General features: G+C 39.1%; 1 protein-coding gene across 1 annotated transcript in view; it reads right to left on the bottom strand.

The window, feature by feature from the left end:
• Positions 1 to 3,604: 3,604 nt before the first annotated feature.
• Positions 3,605 to 20,072, bottom strand: part of HAL (histidine ammonia-lyase) — a 32,632-nt gene continuing 16,164 nt past the window's right edge. Inside the window, exons 13-20 of the mRNA XM_075209428.1 lie at positions 14,033 to 14,091; positions 13,591 to 13,671; positions 11,511 to 11,576; positions 11,240 to 11,405; positions 8,398 to 8,532; positions 7,344 to 7,452; positions 7,174 to 7,243; positions 3,605 to 3,955 (exon numbers count right to left, since the gene is read on the bottom strand). Coding sequence (XP_075065529.1) covers positions 3,806 to 3,955; positions 7,174 to 7,243; positions 7,344 to 7,452; positions 8,398 to 8,532; positions 11,240 to 11,405; positions 11,511 to 11,576; positions 13,591 to 13,671; positions 14,033 to 14,091 — 836 coding nt within the window. The 3' untranslated portion in view covers positions 3,605 to 3,805. The remainder of the gene's footprint in view (positions 3,956 to 7,173; positions 7,244 to 7,343; positions 7,453 to 8,397; positions 8,533 to 11,239; positions 11,406 to 11,510; positions 11,577 to 13,590; positions 13,672 to 14,032; positions 14,092 to 20,072) is intronic.

Raw genomic sequence — 20,072 nt, forward strand, 5'->3', positions numbered from 1 at the left:
TTTGTATTGTCTCCTTTCATCTTTGTTTTCTTCTGTGCGGCGCCCCTCACTGAATGTCGGCCGTGACGTCATCACGTCACGCCTGACATTCAGTGCAAACGGAGGAGGGAAGACGCCGGCTGTCATATGAGTATTTGATCGCGGTGCCTGTGTCCTCCCCTCCCCTCCCCTCCGCGTAAAAAAAAAAAGACAGATTAAAAAAATAGAGTTTAAAAAAAAATAAAGGCCTGTTGGGAGTGAGGGGCCGGGCTCCCTGGCTTGCCTGGGCCTGGGTAATTAGTACCCGCCCCCCCCCCCCTTCCCTCTTGGCTGCACTGCCCTGCCCTCAGTTGTAGGAGAATAATCTGTTACCATCAGGCTTCTCCACTGGCCCTTGGAACAGCTTGCTTCTGGGTGGTGTGTGCGGCTGCTGCAAGCACTTCTTTAGTACTGATTATTGTTTGATCTTCCTAACTAGTTACTCAGTATCAGGACTGCTGGGTAGCTGGCATAGTGTCTCGGGCAATGGGTTCAACACACATCTGGGTGATGGATTATAGTGTTAGCGTCTTGAAGGATAGTGTTTATCGCTCAATAATAGCTCTTGAAAGAATGGCTACACACTTTTTTGTGAGCGCTGAATAGTGAGATGAAAACAAACCGTTTCTGATGTCTTCCAATAATGCACGTAAATACATCAGTTTGTAAAATAGTAAAAATACATTTTTCATAATTAAAACACTATTGTTATGCTCTGCTCCTGGTCCACCATCCTTGTTACAGAATGTCTTCATACAAGCGTATAATTAACCCCCCTTAGATAATATCAATAGGTATTTACAACATGTTTCCCAAATCTTACTAGATTTGTCTGGGTATTTAAAATGCTTATACCAGAACTTTTGAGAGGGTAACATAGTATTAATTAAGATTTTCACAGGGACAGTGTAGGTCGTGATTTCTTTAAGAGATATGCAGGTTTAATCCAAAATACACGATTTATGAACCACAGAATTTGGAGTTGATAAGAATTTAGAAAGACGTGCTACTACATCGTCCCAAAGTTGATTGAAGTTTCCAAAGTTCTGAGATAGAAGCTGGGAAATGTTGCTAATAAACCTATGCCAAAAGATGCCTCCACTGTCCTGCTAAGCATATAATTTGAAGCCGGGGACAGCTGGACCCACATAGTCCTTGGGACATAAAAGGGTAGACCATTGTAGTCTAGTTCTGCCTGCTCCCGATATGAAAGATAAAGTAAGCCAATTAATTCAGTAAAGAACCATTTTTTTTTTTTCTTATACCAGTAATGGAGTGTGTTAAATATACAGTAGATTTGACAGTAATATTTTAATTACATTGATCCTGACAGAGGGAGTTTCCTCCATGTCTTAAATTTCTTCTCAACGAGTTTTAATAAAGTGCAGACATTAAACATTTGAGGAAAATTGGCAGATATTCAAAGTAATCAAATCTTCCTTCCGTCTCCGCCTGTAAGTAGTAGTTTTTACACCTTAACCAGTGTTTGAGCTTTGTACCTCCTGTATTTGTTGGAGTATAATAATTTTTTACTTATTCCACAAATTATAATTTCCTTTAATTTAACAAACTCAATTGTAATTTGTTATCACATATTGTTTTATCCTATTTTTCCCATTTTACATGAAATGCAATACCTGCAAGCAGAATATTATTTCTGCATCAATATAAAATACACATATGCATAGTTGTACATGTGTAGGGGAATGACAACATATGTATTTGCAAGCTACACACGGCATTCATAGTCTATTTGAAGTGTTAATACATACTATTAGATCCCACTAGTTTTGGGCCTCTACATCCCATCTTCCTTGTGATTTACTCTCATTCCAAGACCCCTCCCAGATGTGCCCAAGCTAATGCAAAGTTTGATTCATCAGACACATGCTGGCACAAAAGGTAAGCATTGCGGACTCAATGCTGTAGTCATTAATTCAATTCCCAACCAGGGCCTTTATCTGTGTGGAGTTTGTATGTTCTTATAAAGTTTTTGTGTGGGTTTCCTCCAGGTGCTCCAGTTTCCTTCAAACACATAGTAGTAGGTGAATAGGATGCTGACTAAAATGGACAATGGTGTGTGTGTATGTGCTAGGCAGAGCCGGATTTCAAACTCAAGGGGCCCTAGGCAAGATATTGGTTTGGAGGCCCCCCCCCTGAAACAATCCATAGCACTATATTTTAGCATGGCATATACCCCTATAGTTAAGTAGAAGGGTAAGCTATGTGCCGCCACACATCACACTGCTCCTCCTGCATCACCATGCGGCCCCTCATTATTGTACCTCTCAACACATGCCCCCTTTCTGTGCCCAGCACCTTCATACATGCCTCCCTCCTACACTGCAGCTCCAATCTAACACACACCAGCACTCCATCACAGTACCCCTTCTCCTTACCTTTATCTGTGACTCCAGGGACAGCTGCAGCTCCTGCACACTTGACTACCATAGAGATCCAGCGCAGCCTGCCTATCACTGTGTACCATGTGACCGCTGCCACATGACCCCTCGGGGGGGGATGGGTTCAGGTGCCGTGAGTCAGGGATGGGGCAGCAAATTATTTTTTTTCCTTCTTCTTGTCCCCCCCACCCATCTGGGCCCCCTGAGAGCCGCTAGGCCCTAGGCAGGTGCCTAGGTTGCCTAGCGGTAAATCCGGCCCCAATTCAGACTAAGCTCTAAAGGGGCAAGGACTAATGTGAATGATTTATTCTCTGTACAGAGAATATTAATATGGAAGTGCTACATAAATGAATAATAATAATTTTGAATGCAGCACACTGGAAGAAACCCGAGCCTCCACCCTCTAGTACAATATAGCAAACTCATAGTCTTCAATATATAAAAAACCTGCTTCATCAGTGTCCATAGCGTATGGTCTTCTTAGACAGATTACTATGAGGACCTCTGACTGCATTAAATCAATTGATACCTACAATCATATTTAAGTCTCTGCCAAAATACCACCCCACACTCTTTGTTCCATCACAACTCAATATTCCCTTACTAACAAGTCCCTTTTATCCCCCTCCCTTCTCCACCCTTTGTATGATGGTAATATGCATTTTTCCTCCACAGTCAGGCCTCCATTAGTACAAGAACACTATGTAAATAGGGATTACACCTAAGAAATAATCTAATGCAGTCATGTAGATACAAGGAGATTCTCCTTCTGTTGTACCCTTGGTCTTATCTTCCCTAAAGTTACTGTTAGGCTGGGTACACACTACAATGTTTTGAGTAGATTATTGGGCCAATCAGACGACAAATGATTGGCCCCATATTGTGTACCCAGGAACAATGATCATTCCAAAGTACAGTTTGAGCTAGATGGTCATCTTGTTTAAAAATCTCGTTCAGCTATGGAACAATGTCGGTCCAGTTTTGCAGTGTGTATGCACCCTTAGATTTAGACCCTATTCGTTACCATTTTTCAATGCCTCGTTTTGTTTCTCCCCCCCCCCCCCCCTCACTTTTAAGGCTTTTGTAGTTTTTATCTATCAGCACAAAACCATGAAAATAAAACAGATGCCAAAAAAACCCCACTTAACACTGTTATTTGGCAAAAGGAATTACTGCACCACATATTTATAGTACAATATTTATTATTGAGTTTAGATTTTTATTGTAAAGGCCTTTTTACTATGTTACAAATGTTGCACTGACATAAGTTTGGAACCACTGTGTTTTACCATCATCAAAAACTCTTCACTGCACCACTGCAGTGATCGTGTATTGACACAAAACAGTATATTTTTTGCATGCTATGCGAGTATCAGATATAATAATTATCCTGTGGACTCTAGGTCACAATGGTCGTCGTGCATACAATTCAAGGTCATGGTGTCCACTGAGAAGGCTGTAGGAGACACTGGTCTGGATTCAGGAATGTGCTCCACTCTATATTTCTCAATATATGGTTCTGCCACATGCCAAATCTACAAGAGAAAGCCATTTTAGCCATTATTAACATGAAGAAAGAGTCAAAAATCATCATTTACACATATTTCAGGATACAACTAAAAACAGATTATTTAGAAACATAGAATTTGTTGGCAGATAAGAACTGCTTGGCCCATCTAGTCTGCCCATTGTTTTATTAAGCTATGGCAACCTTAAACCTTATTTGATCCCTTATTGTTTATAAGCATATTCTTATGTCTATCCCAAGCATGTTTACATTGCTCTACTGTATTAGCCTCTTTCACCTCTGATGGGAGACTATTCCACGTATCCACTACCATTTCTGTGAAGTAGTTATTCCTCAAGTTTCCTCTGAACCTACTTCCCGACCAGTTCAGTGCATGTCCTCGTCTTCTAATGCTTCTCTTCCTTTGGACAAGGTACAGGAGGGAAACATTCTTCAAACCCTTGATATAGTTGAAAGTTTCCATCATGTTCCCTTCTCTGCTCCAAACTGTACATATTAAGATCTTTGAGTCTTTCCGGGTAAGTTTTGTGCTGTAGACCATGCACCATTTTAGTTGCCCTTCTTTGTACAGTTTCTAATGTATTTATATCCTTCTGTAGATATGACCTCCAGAATTGAACACAGTATTCTAGATGAGGCACTACTGAGCATGTAGCGGAACAAGGTCAAAGAAAGAATGAGTTCTCCCGTTCCTGCATATAGTAATACATCTGCAGATACTGGTTGTAGCTAAAGACAATTGCTGCATTTATAAAACTGGTAAAATAGATAAAGATGCTATAACCTGACCAGCCAGAAGCTGTTACCCGGAGCATTCACTTTTTTCTGAGCACCAGCTTTCATACTGCATTATTTTCAATACCACACTAAATCGTATATGTTGTTGAAGTATTATCTATGCTAAAAAACAGTTTACTGTGGAGAAGAGCCAATCTAGAATTCAGGTAATAGTTGAAAACCCAAAATCCTAATTGGAATACTACTGAAGTCCCAGATTGAAATACAGTTGTCACAGTGACAGCATTAAATCAATTAAAAAAAAACAACAAAAAAAGAATATACTTTAAATGACTCCCTGTAAAGTTTGGTTTTGATCTTGCTTTTATTTTAGACAGGGGAGTGTGAAATATTTTCTCATCTGCCACCCTACCCTACCAGTGAGCGTGTGGTTTTTTTTGTTTTTAGTAATGTTGTGCCCCACCTCCAATGTAATGGAGATGGGGGCACCTTTGTATTAACATGCTTGGTAATCAGCCGCTAATGCTATTGAGGGTGTTCTTTGACTGACTGTATTGATAGATGAATATATTTAGCAGTTTTCTAGTTCAGTGTAAGAGGACTGATAAAAACTATTTTTCCCCGCAGTAGCTCACTTGGGTGGAAGCAATTTTGGCATCTTCAACCAAATCTCAGGCATTTCTAGTGTTTAGCTAAAGTACAGTAGCTGATGACCATTTCTGCCAGCATTAAGAATGCTGTGAGCACTGAGAACTGCCTTAGCCGTTACACAATGTAATGTGAGCTGCTCTGTTACAGCTGAAGCCGCCAGGATGGAAAGGTTGGATTCAAAATAGTCAAGTTATATTTGGATAATCACCTTCCATTTTTCCTAATATACAGATACTTATTGGAACCACACAAACAGAGTATTGCAGCTCTCTTTACAGACTGATGATGTTTCCCAGCTTCTCATTTTACCATATATCATGGGTCAATAAGGAAAGATAAGTAAATGCTGAAGCTAGTGTTGTGGCTGTGACACTTTTTGGTTAAATAAATATGTACTTAGTTACTTGGATCAGAGTCCTTTGCCAATGTTTTACATGCTAGCTTTGCTTCCATCTAAAGAGTGTGTACAGTACATTAATAATTTACTCTACTTCTCATAACTGTTTTTCCCCTCAGGTGCCAGGCATGGTCTCACAAGCCAGGAGACCACAACACAAATACAATTAGTTCAAAGGAGGAATCAGTTAACGCTATATAAACCCGAGTTATTCACAAAACCATATGAACTAGTAGCAGGGCTGGATTAACCCGAGGTCTAACTGGGCTATAGTCCAGGGGCCTCGGGCATCCAGGGGGCCCTTCAAAGTCCGCAGCAGCATTATTGATCGGTTCGGGGGTGGGGGCGCCCCCAGCCCGATCAATGCTGCTGAGGACTGTCACTGTAGTCCTCTGTCCCCGGCGCTCAGTACTCTGCTTACTGAGGAGATCTCGCAAGTGAACTCTCGCGAGATCTCCTCAGTAAGGAGCTTACAGCGCGCCGGGGACGGAGGACTGGACTGACAGGTAAGCGCTTGGGGGGGGAGGCCCTCACTGGGGGAAGGGGGGGGGCGGCGGGTGGCTCACATTGGGGGCCTCACGGGGGAATGGAGGCGCTCTTAGCCCAGGGGCCTCCATTCCCTTAATCCGGCCCTGCCTAGTAGTTATTTGGGCTTAAATAAGACTAGAATCAGGACTACAGGTATGACCAATAACAGTTATAGAAAAAATGTAATCTTATCACAAATTGTGTTAATAATTTAAAAATAAATACAATGATCCAATTACCCAACTATGCATAGTTCTTCAATGTACTAATTAGTCAGTGACCAATTACTTATTTAACGGACATTACAGCACTTTACATGTTTCTCTCTTTCAGATGAGAACGGAGGGCACATGGGATGCGCTGGTAAATAAAGGTTGGTCATGTGCCATAGTAAAACCATCTTATTAGATCTGGAAGAGCCAGTGTATCTTGAAAGTTCTAAATCCATACCAAAAAACAACGCAGAGACCAATAAACAGGATGTATGCATTAGGATTACTAGTGCCTCATGGTATTTAAGAGCACAGTTTACATACAAGAAAATTAATTAATACAGTACAATTATTAGTCTACACATTGCAATCTACCAATTTGGCTGTGGGGCCCCAAAACAAAAAGTAGTTTCTTAAACTTCCCATATAAAAGTATGATTTTGGGATCGAGTATGTCATAGGAGCATTAATAATGCTACCATTTCATATGGAATTTATGACAAAAGCGCTCTTATATCTAGTTTCTTTAGAACCAGTGCAGAGATGCAATCATTAATGGACAACCACAGGGCATGCTGATGAACAACCCAAAGTTACCTGCAGATTTGTACTGTGTGTATTTATAACAATGTCCATACTCAATGTGTGTATATATTGTAGAGAGTATGTAACAAAATATTCAAACATAAATCCTCTTGCCTTTTGGTCAACAAGTAATCTGTGAATGATCTCGATGTCTGGGGACATGAAACGGTCCTTCAGCCAAGGCCTAGAAAAAAAAAAAGGCAAAACATGGAACATTTAGTGATCATTAACTACTACAAAATATAGGCCTTCAACATACAAACTCAGATATTGTTTGCTTTTACCTAACTACAGACCGTACAAGGTCATAGACTTTCTCCAATGGAGTTGTGGTTCTAAGAGGGCGTAGAAACTCTATTCCCTGGCAGGCTGCAAGCAACTCAATAGCCAACACTGAAAAGAGGAAAAAAATAAACTTATTTACAATTAACAGGTCATGGACATTTATAAAAGCTACTGTGCTTCATAGAATTATAAAAAGGTCTGTAAAGGTCACAAACATTAGTCTTACAACAAGAACATTTTGGTAGTCTACATTAATTTTATGTATTTTGCTCAATAAAAAACACTTCATAAAATCATTTTGGACTGCACCTTAATATTGCAATTTGATGTACAAAAGGTCTGTTCTCCTTACACTTCAGTAATTGAAGCCAAAACAGCTTAAAAGAGGTTTTGTTAGAGTTGAATCAGTAGAAAAAATATTAAGACTACAGATCAGTGTGCCAGCTTACAATTCTTTATACAAGCTGCCATTTAAGTCCAAAATGTATTAAAAAAAATATATAAAAAATCCATTTTAAAATGTAAAATCCATTCTTATCTACAGGTATGTTTGTCAACTAAGTAAAGCCCAAACACAATTACTCTTCAGGACACCCATCAGCCATATAACCTGACTTTTAGACTGATTTTTAGACTGATTTTGGGGCAATTGTTCTTCCTATTGGTAACATATTGGGCTAAATATACTTTTTGAATAGTACAAAATTGAGGTGAACAAAGACTTCCCAAAAATATTTATATATTCACCCCTAATTATTATGCATTTAGTATAACCCTACAAATATAATGCTTAGTCTAGGATATTGGCCACGTAGCAATCTTAATATTATTCGTTATCATTAAAGGTTAGAAGTAGCCAAAACCATAGACCCAGTAGCAAATACAAGCTGAAGAGACGATGGTCTTTCTGAAATATTTAATTCCACTGTCTAGTGCTGTAAACAATAACTGTGTGGGAAGCGGACTATATTTAGAATACAAGCACAACCAAACTGTACCCAGACGATGACATACTTTATATAGCAACATGTTTCATTATAAATGGAATCCTACCATGTTCTACATGTTCAATGACTCTTAGGGCTTTCCTTGCTGCCCAGCCGCCCATAGACACATGATCTTCTGTAGCAGCACTGGTTGAGAGGGAGTCCACGGAAGATGGGTGACACAAAGCCTTATTTTCAGAAACTGGAGCAAAAAGAAACACGGTGATAATGAGAGAGTGATACATTAGTCAGTCATTGCTGTGTAAAAGTTAGATATGATTCAAGTTCCACATATGCAGGAATAAATTAACACAAAATACAACACATAAGTCTAAATAACAGCTTTACAAAATAGTATATAATGGGGATCCTACAAGCACCAGAGCTCTATCTGCCGGTTACATTGTGTGAGCAATGTGCTCAAATGAGTTGTATCCAAGTCATGTCCCTTTTTGTGTAGTAGAAAACGTCAGCGAATATACATAACCCATGAATGCATAATCATGAGTTTTACAAATAGCACAAACATGAGCTGAGCAGGGCTCACAGAGAGTAAGGACTGTTTGCAGGGTTGGCGTAACCAGTCTGTGTCAGAGATAGCAACTGAAATAGTATTTTCTCCATCCTTTACACAAATAAATGTTATTCAGTAAATATATCTATCTCATGATATATATACAGATCTCTCCAGTGGCAGCGCATGTCAGATGCTTTTGCGTGTGATGGTAACAAGCATTTGTGGTCGGTGGCAGGTCAATTGAGGGCACTTCATTGCCCCCCCACCCCCTGCATTGAATGCAATTAAATGATGCAGGCAACTTTGATAAAATAGGACACAGGGCAAGTGTTCCCTGCTGCAAGTGCAAATGCTAGTATGAAAAAAATGCTAACAGCAGCACATATTGTGATATCATTTAGTGCCCTAAGCAGGGGAGGGCTGCCAAATTTCAGCCCAAGGGGCAAGACTCGACTCAGCAGCCTATTTAAAAGGAAGTAAAATGCAGGTGGGCCCAGTGACTCAGCCCAAGGTAGCCACTATGGGACTGGCCCGGGGCATATGCCCCCTAGCCCCTGGCCCTAAGTGTACATTATACTTTAAATAAGATTTTTTCCTTTAGCCATTTTTAGCAAGATCTAACCAAATGGGTAGAAATGTAAACATTTGCAGAATATTAAAAAGTTTTAAAACTTCTATTTCAGATCTGATTGCCCTACACTTCTTAAACCAGAAAACTGCTGGCAGTTACCCCCATGTGTCTCATACTTGGCTATCATAAATATTACAAAGCAATCTTGTATCTGTAGTTAAATTAAATATAGAAATGTGTGACTATGCGATCAAAAATGAACACTGTAGGCATTGTTGTTGTCTCTTTTTCAGAGGGAGTATTTTCATAAATACAGACAAAAACAAACCAACAGTAAAACAGATGTCTATTATTTTCATGGAAAAGCCATTAGCCTTGATAGCCAGCTGCACAAAAATCTGGTACAGTGGTCTAATGATTGACAGAAACAGTCTGCGGCTCTTCTGGACAGTCAGTACAAAAAAATAGCACATAGCTTTTCCTTCTCTACACGTAGAAGAGATTAAGCCTATGCAGATAATGGAGATTTGCATAATAAACTTCTACTGTTTGTTAATAAGATTAGAAACAGCAATCAAAATACTGGAATAAATTAATAAAACATGGAACTTTTTGTGGTTTAGTTGCAGGTAAGTTGTAGGCCTGATGCCAGTTGATTTACAATGATTACACACACACACACACACACACACACACACACACACACACACACACACACACACATATATATATTTTACATTTACAACAAGTCTGGCATTAGACTATTTTCTCTACCCTGTTTGCGTTTGGTGCATGGATGGGTTAATCTTCTATCATCATATATGTGTTCAGCTTATGATCAAAATATAATTATCCAGATGCATAACAGAGGGCAGCATGTGCATATTTATAGATACTTATATAACAATATTTTGTTGTATTATTTAGTGTCTTCAACACTCATATTTTTTAGGTATTTATTAATGTACATATTTATAATTTGAGGGAAAACAAAATAAAAACACTCTTTAGAAACTCCTCTGGTGAATAAGTTTGGATAGTATCGTTTAACTGCATTTCGTCTAAACCAGCTTGATTTCACATGGACCATATATGATGAAGAGTTTTGTGAGGTCATCTGCATAGTATTTATAGCACACATAACCATACCATGTATTAACCCTCAGCACTCACATTGTAGGCAACATCTTTAAGAACCTTTAGAGATTTCACAATTAAAATGCCTATGGAGGCATTTTTTTTTTTTTATTTATTTTTTTTTAAGGTGACCAAATGCAATAAAAATGTTCCCTTATCTGGCCCTAATGTAATCATTCAGTGTACATAATGCTAAGCTTTTTATAATGGGCTGTGTCTCTCATTACAAAGGTGAGGGAATTTAAATAGCATAGCACTGTCTAATGGCAGTCCTAGTACAAAATATAGGAAACATATCATTATAACATGTATATTAAGTGGGGGTGCAGAGTTATGAATAGTTATAATTTACATAGGGAATGGCCAAATTAGCTTACTATGCTGCAGTTTGCCACTTTAACAAGCATTGCAATATTTGAAACTAGGAATCCCCTCACCCACCACTTTTTTTTTTTTTTTTAAATACAGCCACCACATGCATCTTGGACCAATACTGATTGAAGCTTGTGGGTTGTAACAATACAAGGGGCCTGAAGGTGTTTAGTACATTTTCTGTAACTGTTAAGAGTATGTGAAATACATCATTAGTATATGATTTTAGAACAAGTATTCACCCCTCTTTCCTAGATTTGGGAATACAGCCTTCACAAGCGATACTAGACTTGAATTATATCATTTTATTACCTAGGGCTGCCGCTGTGCAATGTGCGATCATAAAGCCAGAGTTTAGACCACCCTCTGTAACTAAGAACGCTGGTAGCTCACTAAGGGAGGGATTGCAGAGTCTTTCAATTCTCCTCTCACTAATTGCAGCAAGTTCATGGACCCCGATGGCAAGATAATCCAAGGCCTGTAAAACACACAAGGTCAAAGAGTTGCCAATTCCTTTAAAAGGTACAATATCTGTGGATTTATTCAAGAATAGCCAAAGGAAAGGAGGGTGAGGAGATGTTACCTTTGCAGGATATTCACCATGAAAATTCCCACCTGAAATGGTCTCTCCTCTCTCTGCAAAAACCATCTTTAGGGAATGGTTAAGAAAACTGCTTGTTTTTCTGAACTGAAGAGCAAGAAACCAAAAATTTAGAGCAAGATTTACTAAAAACAATGAGTAACGCAATGTGCCAGTCCACATCTTCATTCATCTCCAGCACTTTCAGTTTGGTCCCACTAATGTGAGATGCCTGCACATTAAGCAGGACAAGCTTAATGTGGAGCAGGTCCGCCTGCACCCCATCTAACTAGCACCGCTACACAATAAGGAGGCCCCCAGGCCAGCACTCCATTTTCATTCCTGTAATCTGGGATTGAGGACAGCCTCTAGAACATCCTTAAACCTTGAAATTTACAATGGTCGTAAATTAGTTATAGGACCAAAGCTAGATACACACTGAAGAATTTTCCCACCAAAGTGTTATCTACAACGATTTTACAATCGACTGAGCATCCGATCGCTCACGTGATTCATGCGTACACAATAGACATGTTTTAAACTATTAATTAAAGACCGAGCGGCCGGGCAGCGACTTCTCCCAGCCATACTGTGTTAAAAGATTTGGATTTTGTACACACGGAAACGACAAATGTGGTCCCTGTAGTGATATCCCCAAGAAATTTAAATAATGGGCTGAGCATGTTCATTAAGAAGCACCTAAAAACTCTTAAAAGGAGTAGGAAACAAGTTTTCTTCAGTCATTCTGTAACACATAGTTGTGTACAGTGTATGTACGTTACTGCACAGGAACGAATTCTTTTACTATTATGGATACTGTTGAACAACAAGCAACCGCTCTTTTGCTACTCGCTATGGCAAGAAGACTGCAAGTACAGACCCAAAGGGAAATAATATACAATACACAACTATATAAAACATAGAAACATGGTTTACTTGTATAGTACATGTACACAGTTGTATATTTATGCAGGCAGACAAATCTAATACACATCTTTGGTATTTCATATATATGCAATACACATATATAGAAGACAAAGCTACATGCTTTTAATGTAGACTATACGGACAAAGGTTTATAATTAAACAGACATGCTATTATTGCACATCAATGCAGTAGACAGTTACTATTGCTTTACCATTAGATGCACCCAATTACCAATAGAGTAACATGTGAACACCACACCACATGGGAGAGGTACAGGCATCAATAATTTACATACACACCCCCCTAAGGAGTCACAGCTTGAGGAACTATCGCCAGTTGGTCGACAATCGTCACTTTGGGGCAATTTTAGGCCATTATGTAGTTATACACATTAAGCACATACTTGCCGACTCCCGGAAACTTGCTTCCGGGAGTTGGGGGCGTGGCAGGAGGGCGGAAGGGGGCGGGGCAATGCCAATTGCGTCATTTTGGCCCCACCCCCGTGAAACAGTACTGTACGTCGCGGGGGCGGGGCCAAAATGACGTGATTGTGATTGCCCCCTTCCGCCCTCCAAAATGACGTGATTCACCGAGAATCGCGTCAAGTGAAATCTTGGATCCGGGAAAAATGCCAGCTCCCCTGGGAGCCCGGGAGACTGACCCGAATTTCGGGAGTCTCCCGGACTTTCCAGGAGAGTTGGCATGTATGATTAAGCAGACATCTGAACCAACAGTCGTATGTCGACTGTTTTGCATGATGATTGCACGAAAAAGCTCCAGTGTACCTAGCCTAGCTGGCACTAATTTCACTGGCCAATTTGTCAACTTAGATCCCAATGGCTCCAAATTACCACATTTGTGGGCCCAAAAACAATTGCTCCTTCTATGATCAGAGGTTATTTTGAGCAGAATGGAGACATATATGTCACAATGTCCTCATCAGCCTATGTATGTGACATAGGGCGACAGGAAATATAGTGCTGCTGTGGAGCCATTTGTCAGCCTGGCTACTTTGGCCATGAACATCCATAGCAATATAAGAAAACAATCCGGTCATTTATTTGGCCATTGTGTGTGTGTGTGGCTTAAGAATAATGCTAGACAGCGCATAAGCATTGGGTTATATAACCTTCGTCACATCATGTAAAAAGATACAGGGTTGTCTGTTGCACTATTGAGCTCTGTCTCAATGATGTTCTTCACAAAATGAATGGTATCATTCACTACACCATGTACCTAGAAAGAGATATATTTGTCAATCAATATTAGATGCAAATATATTAAAGTATATAATATATAAATACACACACACACACACACATTAGTTGATCTATTACAAGAGAAACTATGCACTTCAAAATATATTAGTCACAGATAAACTTATTTTGATATAACTGCTTTTTAGTGGATTATTACCAGTAGGCACATCATGATTTGTTGAGATATAACACTTGCTACCACTGACACTGGACAACGATACAATCACTTGAACTATTAGCCTCGCTGCTCGCAACAGGAGTTGCATTTTTGTGCAATGAATATTACTCAAGCAATATTCACACATGTTGAATCACATTTTGAGTTTTCACATTTGTACCTGTGGGCAGCAACGTAGTGTGTAAGCATCTTGAACTCTGTCACAAAATCTATGACTTTCTAGAAGGAAAAATAAATAAGAAAATTGGGCAATCTTACAAAAAAGCCAAAAATTACCCCTCCCCCTAGTCCCCCACTTTTCTTACTGGTTTATATTGCCATCATACCCATTCATATTCACTACAGTGACCAATTAAGCTTAATATATATTAACAAAAGATAGTTAATTAACAATATTGAAAACAAATCTACAGCTGCAGGTGCTGTAGTGTTAACAAGCTTAATATTGTCAGATGTATCAAGGAGTTTGAATTTAATAAATCAATAAACGTGTCATGATGCTAGTCAAGGTGTTTATAAAGTAAGTTTAACATCCAGATATCCATTTCAAGGTCATGAATAAACAAAATCTCATGATGTTCAGATCTCTATATGCCAAATAGGCAATTAAGAAATTATTAAAAATAGATAGGCACTCCTTAGTAATTTGCAGTTTTGGCTTACACAAAAACACATGGGCTTAATATTTGTTATATATTCAGCATTCGGCTTAGATAAAATTCCCAAATAGTTTCATTAAAAAAAACAAAAAACATCTTTTTGCAATATAAAAACTGCACAATCCAAAACTATATATCCTAATGGCTTATGTAGATGCAACAGTTTTTCCAAAAAGGGAGAAACAGTTCACAGGTACCACACACCCTTTTTTATAGTATACAGACATATGGATATAAAATCAGTAAAAAAAAATTCAGAGCAGTTTATGGTTTTTCTTTTTTTTTTTTTTTTTTAAATACATTTTATTAGTAACATCTTATCTTGAACAATATTACAGAATAACAAAATTCTTGTAAGGTACATTAGTGAGATTACCGATGCACAAATAAATTGAGCAATATATATATATGACACTCTCTCACAGTGCTTTACAATATAAACTCAACTTCGTGTCAATTTGGTACCATGTAGATGTTATTTTATTTTGGGTTGTACAAACAAAGGGGGAAGAAAAAAAGAAGAGGGGGAGGAGGGAATGGTACAAGGTAAGATGGGGAAAAGGGGGGGGGTCAGAACAGGTTGGAAGGACTAGTGGAAGGGAGAAGGAATTCACGCTTTCAGCAGAAGAGAGCAGTCCAATCTGGTATTTCCAGAAACGAGTCAGGTTCAACTAGAATTGAAGCAGGGGTTGATTACAATATGAAGCCCAGGGAGACCAGACTTTGTTAAAGGACAGGGAGGAGCCCCTAAGCACACTGGTGATATGTTCTATCTGATAAGTGTGCCAGACCCGACCACAGACCATTTGGAGAGTTGGGGGTATGGGATTCTTCCAGTAGGCAGCTATTTGACAGGTAGCTGCACTGATTATGTGCCGGAGAAGCTTACGAGTATGTGTTGGGAGGTCTGGAAAGAGGTAGGGGCAATAACACATGCTTAGGATCGGAAGGTACGGGGGTGTCAAGAACAGCCGCTGCTAATGTGAGAACCTCCATCCAGAACGGGCGTAGTTTGGGGCGGTCCCACCAAATGTGCATGAAAGTGCCACAGTTTCTCCAGCACGTTGGACTCGTTTGAGGATATATAGTGTGGAGCCTAGACGAAACGTAGTACCATCTGTGGAGCAATTTATTGGCGTTTTCTTTAATATGGACATTTATGGAACAGTGTGCTGTCCATTCGTATATGTCTGACCATTCTTCTGGGTCTAGAGACGCTCCCAAGTCTGCTTCCCACTGAGCCTGGAATCGGTCCTTGACCTCTGTGGAGGTGGGGAGCAAGGCATTGTACAGCGTGAAAATAAGACCTTTTGAGGATGGTCCTGATAGGCATAGATTCTCAAACACAGTGGGAGGCCTAGAAGATAATTGAACCTTAACCTGTTGGTGATAATGTCTGATTTGCAAGTATTGGTGGAACTGTCCCGCACCGGCCGGCTCAGTTCATGGCATTTCATTCATCAGTATATATGGATAACATGCTGCCAATAAAATACACAACTGGAAATCAGTAATAGAGCAAACATCACCATATCATTGTGCACTTGCTTCAAATATCTATTAAATGGAAGAACCCTCTAGGTTTCTAAAATAGACAAATACATTCATCTACATATTTAAATGAGCAACTGAAAGCAGGGAATTGTCTGTTGAATGATAAAAAAAATGCTGACGTGGTAAAAAGGTTCAGTTGTTGCTCAGACCAAAGACCAGAATTGGGAAGAAATCCAACTATACCATGGAATGATTGCTAGTGCCAGACAGGGTCATTTGAATATCTCAAACTGCTGATCCTCTATCTCAAGAGCAGTAGTGGACTGGCAGCAGCTAGCCTAGCCTTCATCTGTGGCCCCGGAGCTGGCTGCTCACAAGCTTTTCCTCCGCTTTGTAAAATCAGACATTAAGGCAGATCAGGGGCAGCTGGCTTCCGCGTCATGTGGCCTAAGGGCACAATGCATAGAAGTCACGCTGCATAAAGGAGGAGGAGGGGGGAGTGCAGTGCTCTCTCAGTCATCTGCAGGAGTTCCCAGACTGGTGCACACCAGACACATAGGAGGAGGAAGCGAAGTGTGCTCTACCTCCTACCTCTGTGCAGTCCATTTGAAGATTACGACCCTAGAAGAACACCAGGTTGCCAATCACTGTTCAAGAGTTTTCAGAGAATGGTGCGCAAAACAAACATCCAGTGAACGGCAGTTCTCTGGGCAAAAACACTTTGTTAATGGCCAGACTGGTTCAAACTGACACGAAGGTGACAGTAACTCAAATAAAAAGGAGAGCATCTCTGAATGCATCAGACCTTGAGTTGGATGGGATATAGAAACACAAGACCACATCAGGTTTCACTCCAGTTAGTTAAGAACAGAAAAGACAAACAAACTGTGGCTAAAGTGGTCAGAGGTTCAGCAAATTTCGATTGTTGAAGATTGGGAGACTTAATAAAAAAAAAGTCTGATCTGACAGCTCTCGATTTCTGCTGCAACATGCAGATGATGGGGGTCAGAATTTGGCGTAAACATGAATCCATGGATCCATACTGCCTTGTGTAAGCCTTGTTGTATAATGGTGTGGGAAATATTTTCTTGCCAATACACAGTTGCCCCCCTGAATACCAATAGAGCATTGTTTAAATGTCACAGGCTACCAGTTTTGTTGCTGACCATGTGCATCTCTTTATGGATGTGGCCATCTTTCTATCATTCTTATCGTCCTCTTTAGGACTTGTATGTTAACAAGGCACTTCAAGATGTTTTGCTCTGTCTAAACTACTTTATAATTTGCAAAGGATAGCCATATTCTGTTACATGGTTCACATATTTAGCAAATTGTTCATTAAAGGTTTCGTCATTAGCAACAATTCTCTTTAACCTAGTAAACTGGATAAACAGGATATTTTTCCAGCTGCTCAAAAGGGCAAATGGAGTACTTCAAACACTTACCATCAACCATTTTAAATTGGATGTGTTAAAGAACACGGAGGAGCCCCTAAGCACACTGGGTTAAGTCAATTTTAAATTATATTTTTACAAAATGCATAAAATTCCAGTTGTGAGCAATTCGTCACTAAAAAGTAGATGATCTACAAATGTTTGGTTTTGTATAGTATAATGTGACATCTAAAAAGGGATTATTATTTATTAAAAAAGTTTTCTTAACAAAAAAATAAAAATAAAAATCATTCTTAAAGCTATTGATAAATAAATGGCCAGAGCCGTCACAAAAATAGTTCCCAAAGCAGTCCAACAGGTTTGTATATAGTACAGGTTCAAAAAATAAATAAATAAAAGAAATTAGATTTTAAAACATTTTATGTAGTCTAAAATAAACCTCTCTTGTTATTGCAGAATAAAAACAAACAAAACAACAAACAAATACACTTGTACAGATTGTATATACTTTTGCGTGGAAAAAAAGTTGTACAAAGATTGTGCATCTGTTGTAGATCACTTGTAGTTCGCATTCAACTGTAAGTTTAAATAATTAGCAATATTTGTGTGAAAGCACATGAATGTCTTTAGAAAATGGCTACAAATTATAATAATCTGGTTGTTATATAACGAACACCAGCAAGAATTATGCATTTGGGAGGAATAATTCAATCCTTATAAATTTTAGGATGATAAAAATGTTAGTATTCAAGTGCTGTTAAAATCTTACTTCCACTTCCTTATATAAAAAGGTCTTTCAAGTTTAAATATAAAAGCTGTGTTGGGTCTTCTTTAAGTTTTCTATGGACTTGTCAATAAGATAATAATCTCAAACACTCTTTCACATGCTTTACTTTGTCCATTGGGAGGAGGAATTAAGATTAAAAAGAGATTACCAGAAGGGGCTATAAAAAAAAAAAGTTATAAAAAAAAACCCTCCTATATTAAATTGCTTTTAAAGCTGTAAATATAAAGCTGCAGCTTTATAGTCCATTGAAAGACACAGTTCAGGTTGTGCATTGTTTATATTGCAATTTTTTTTTATTATATAATATATACACACACTTGTCTATATACCGTATTTCCCCATGTATATGACGCTCCACTGTATAAGACGCACCTGTATAAATCATGTGAAAAAATTGAGGATAATGTTTATAGTCTTTTGCAGAGTAATTGGTGACTGGTGATTGGTATCCTCAATTATTTCACAGAGTAATTGTGCAGCATGTACAGAGAGGAGAGACGGAGTTCTAACGCCATTGTCAATTCGGCCTTACCCCTGTCAGATGCTTCCTCTGTCCAGTAAAGTCTTCTTTCTTCTGTCCATTCTGATCCGGATGCTGGAAAGTTGCTTACCGTCCTCTTCGCGATGACCGGATGTCCTTTCAGGACTTTGATAAGGTCCTGATTGGAAAAACGCCAAATGCAGAAACCGGAAGTGTGCGTTCCAACTGCGGTTCACGCACCTCGTCTGGTCATCGCGAAGAGGACGGGGTAAGCGCTACTACCCCTGTATAAGACAGCACCCAGTTATTAGACCCAAAATTTTGGTGGAAAAGGTGTGTCTTATACATGGGGAAATACGGATAGATATAATATATATATATATATATATATATATATATAATCACACACATATACATATATGCACACACACATATTAGAGATGTTCACTGACCCCTGTGTTCTGGTTCAACTTCCCGTTTTGGTATAACCGCCCTTGCATGTTTTGGTTCCTTATTTTTTTCTAAAATCCCTATTTTTTTTTTGCTAAAATCACATAATTTTGCTCTTTTTTTCCCTTTACATTATTATTATTATTATTATTATTAACCTCAACAACACTAATTTCAAGTCATTTGCAGTCAATTTTGACCATCTCACAGGTCACATTATTATTTTCATACACTTTCGGACAAAGACTGTAGCGACCTGGCTGGATGGTAAGCAATAGGGCAATGGCACAAACACCCGGCAGTTCATAGCACATCTAGGAAACATTTCCACACAGCAGCGGCAGAAAAAAATTTGGTGCAAGATGGCATTGTCCTTGGGCCCTCCCACCCTTATGCAAGATATTGAAAAGGACATGTACAGTTTTACAAATCAAGCACTCAAGCGACAAGCAGTGCCACTTTTGTGGCTGAAGTGCTTGGTTTGCTTGGGCCCCCACAAAACAAAATAACAATAGCTTAGCTGCCTTAAGCCTAACAGTGCTGTCAATGAACTCTACATTATTAAACCATGTCTGATCGTGCTGCATCTTTAATATCATTCTCCTCTGTGGATACCTCCCTGTCATCCCTGAAGAACTGCCAAACTTATGTAGACACAGGAATGGATATTACAACTGGAGTGGCAATAGATCTGCTTCAGACAGACTACGACATGGAACATGTTGGCAGCGTGGAATCAGTCATGTTGGAATACTCTGCATTGAACAGAGATCTAAACCTATAGACACAGTTGAGGAGGCTGTACTTAAGTTAAAACGTGAACCACCGGATGAAATCCCGAAAATAAGAGAGCTTGTATATGAGAGATACACTGCTTTTCAGAAGAATACAGGAGGTCCTGATGCAGGACAATACATTTTAAAGTTTAAAGAACA

This window comes from Mixophyes fleayi, chromosome 4 (assembly GCF_038048845.1).
Source record: "Mixophyes fleayi isolate aMixFle1 chromosome 4, aMixFle1.hap1, whole genome shotgun sequence".
Classification (NCBI taxonomy): Eukaryota; Metazoa; Chordata; class Amphibia; order Anura; family Limnodynastidae; genus Mixophyes; species Mixophyes fleayi.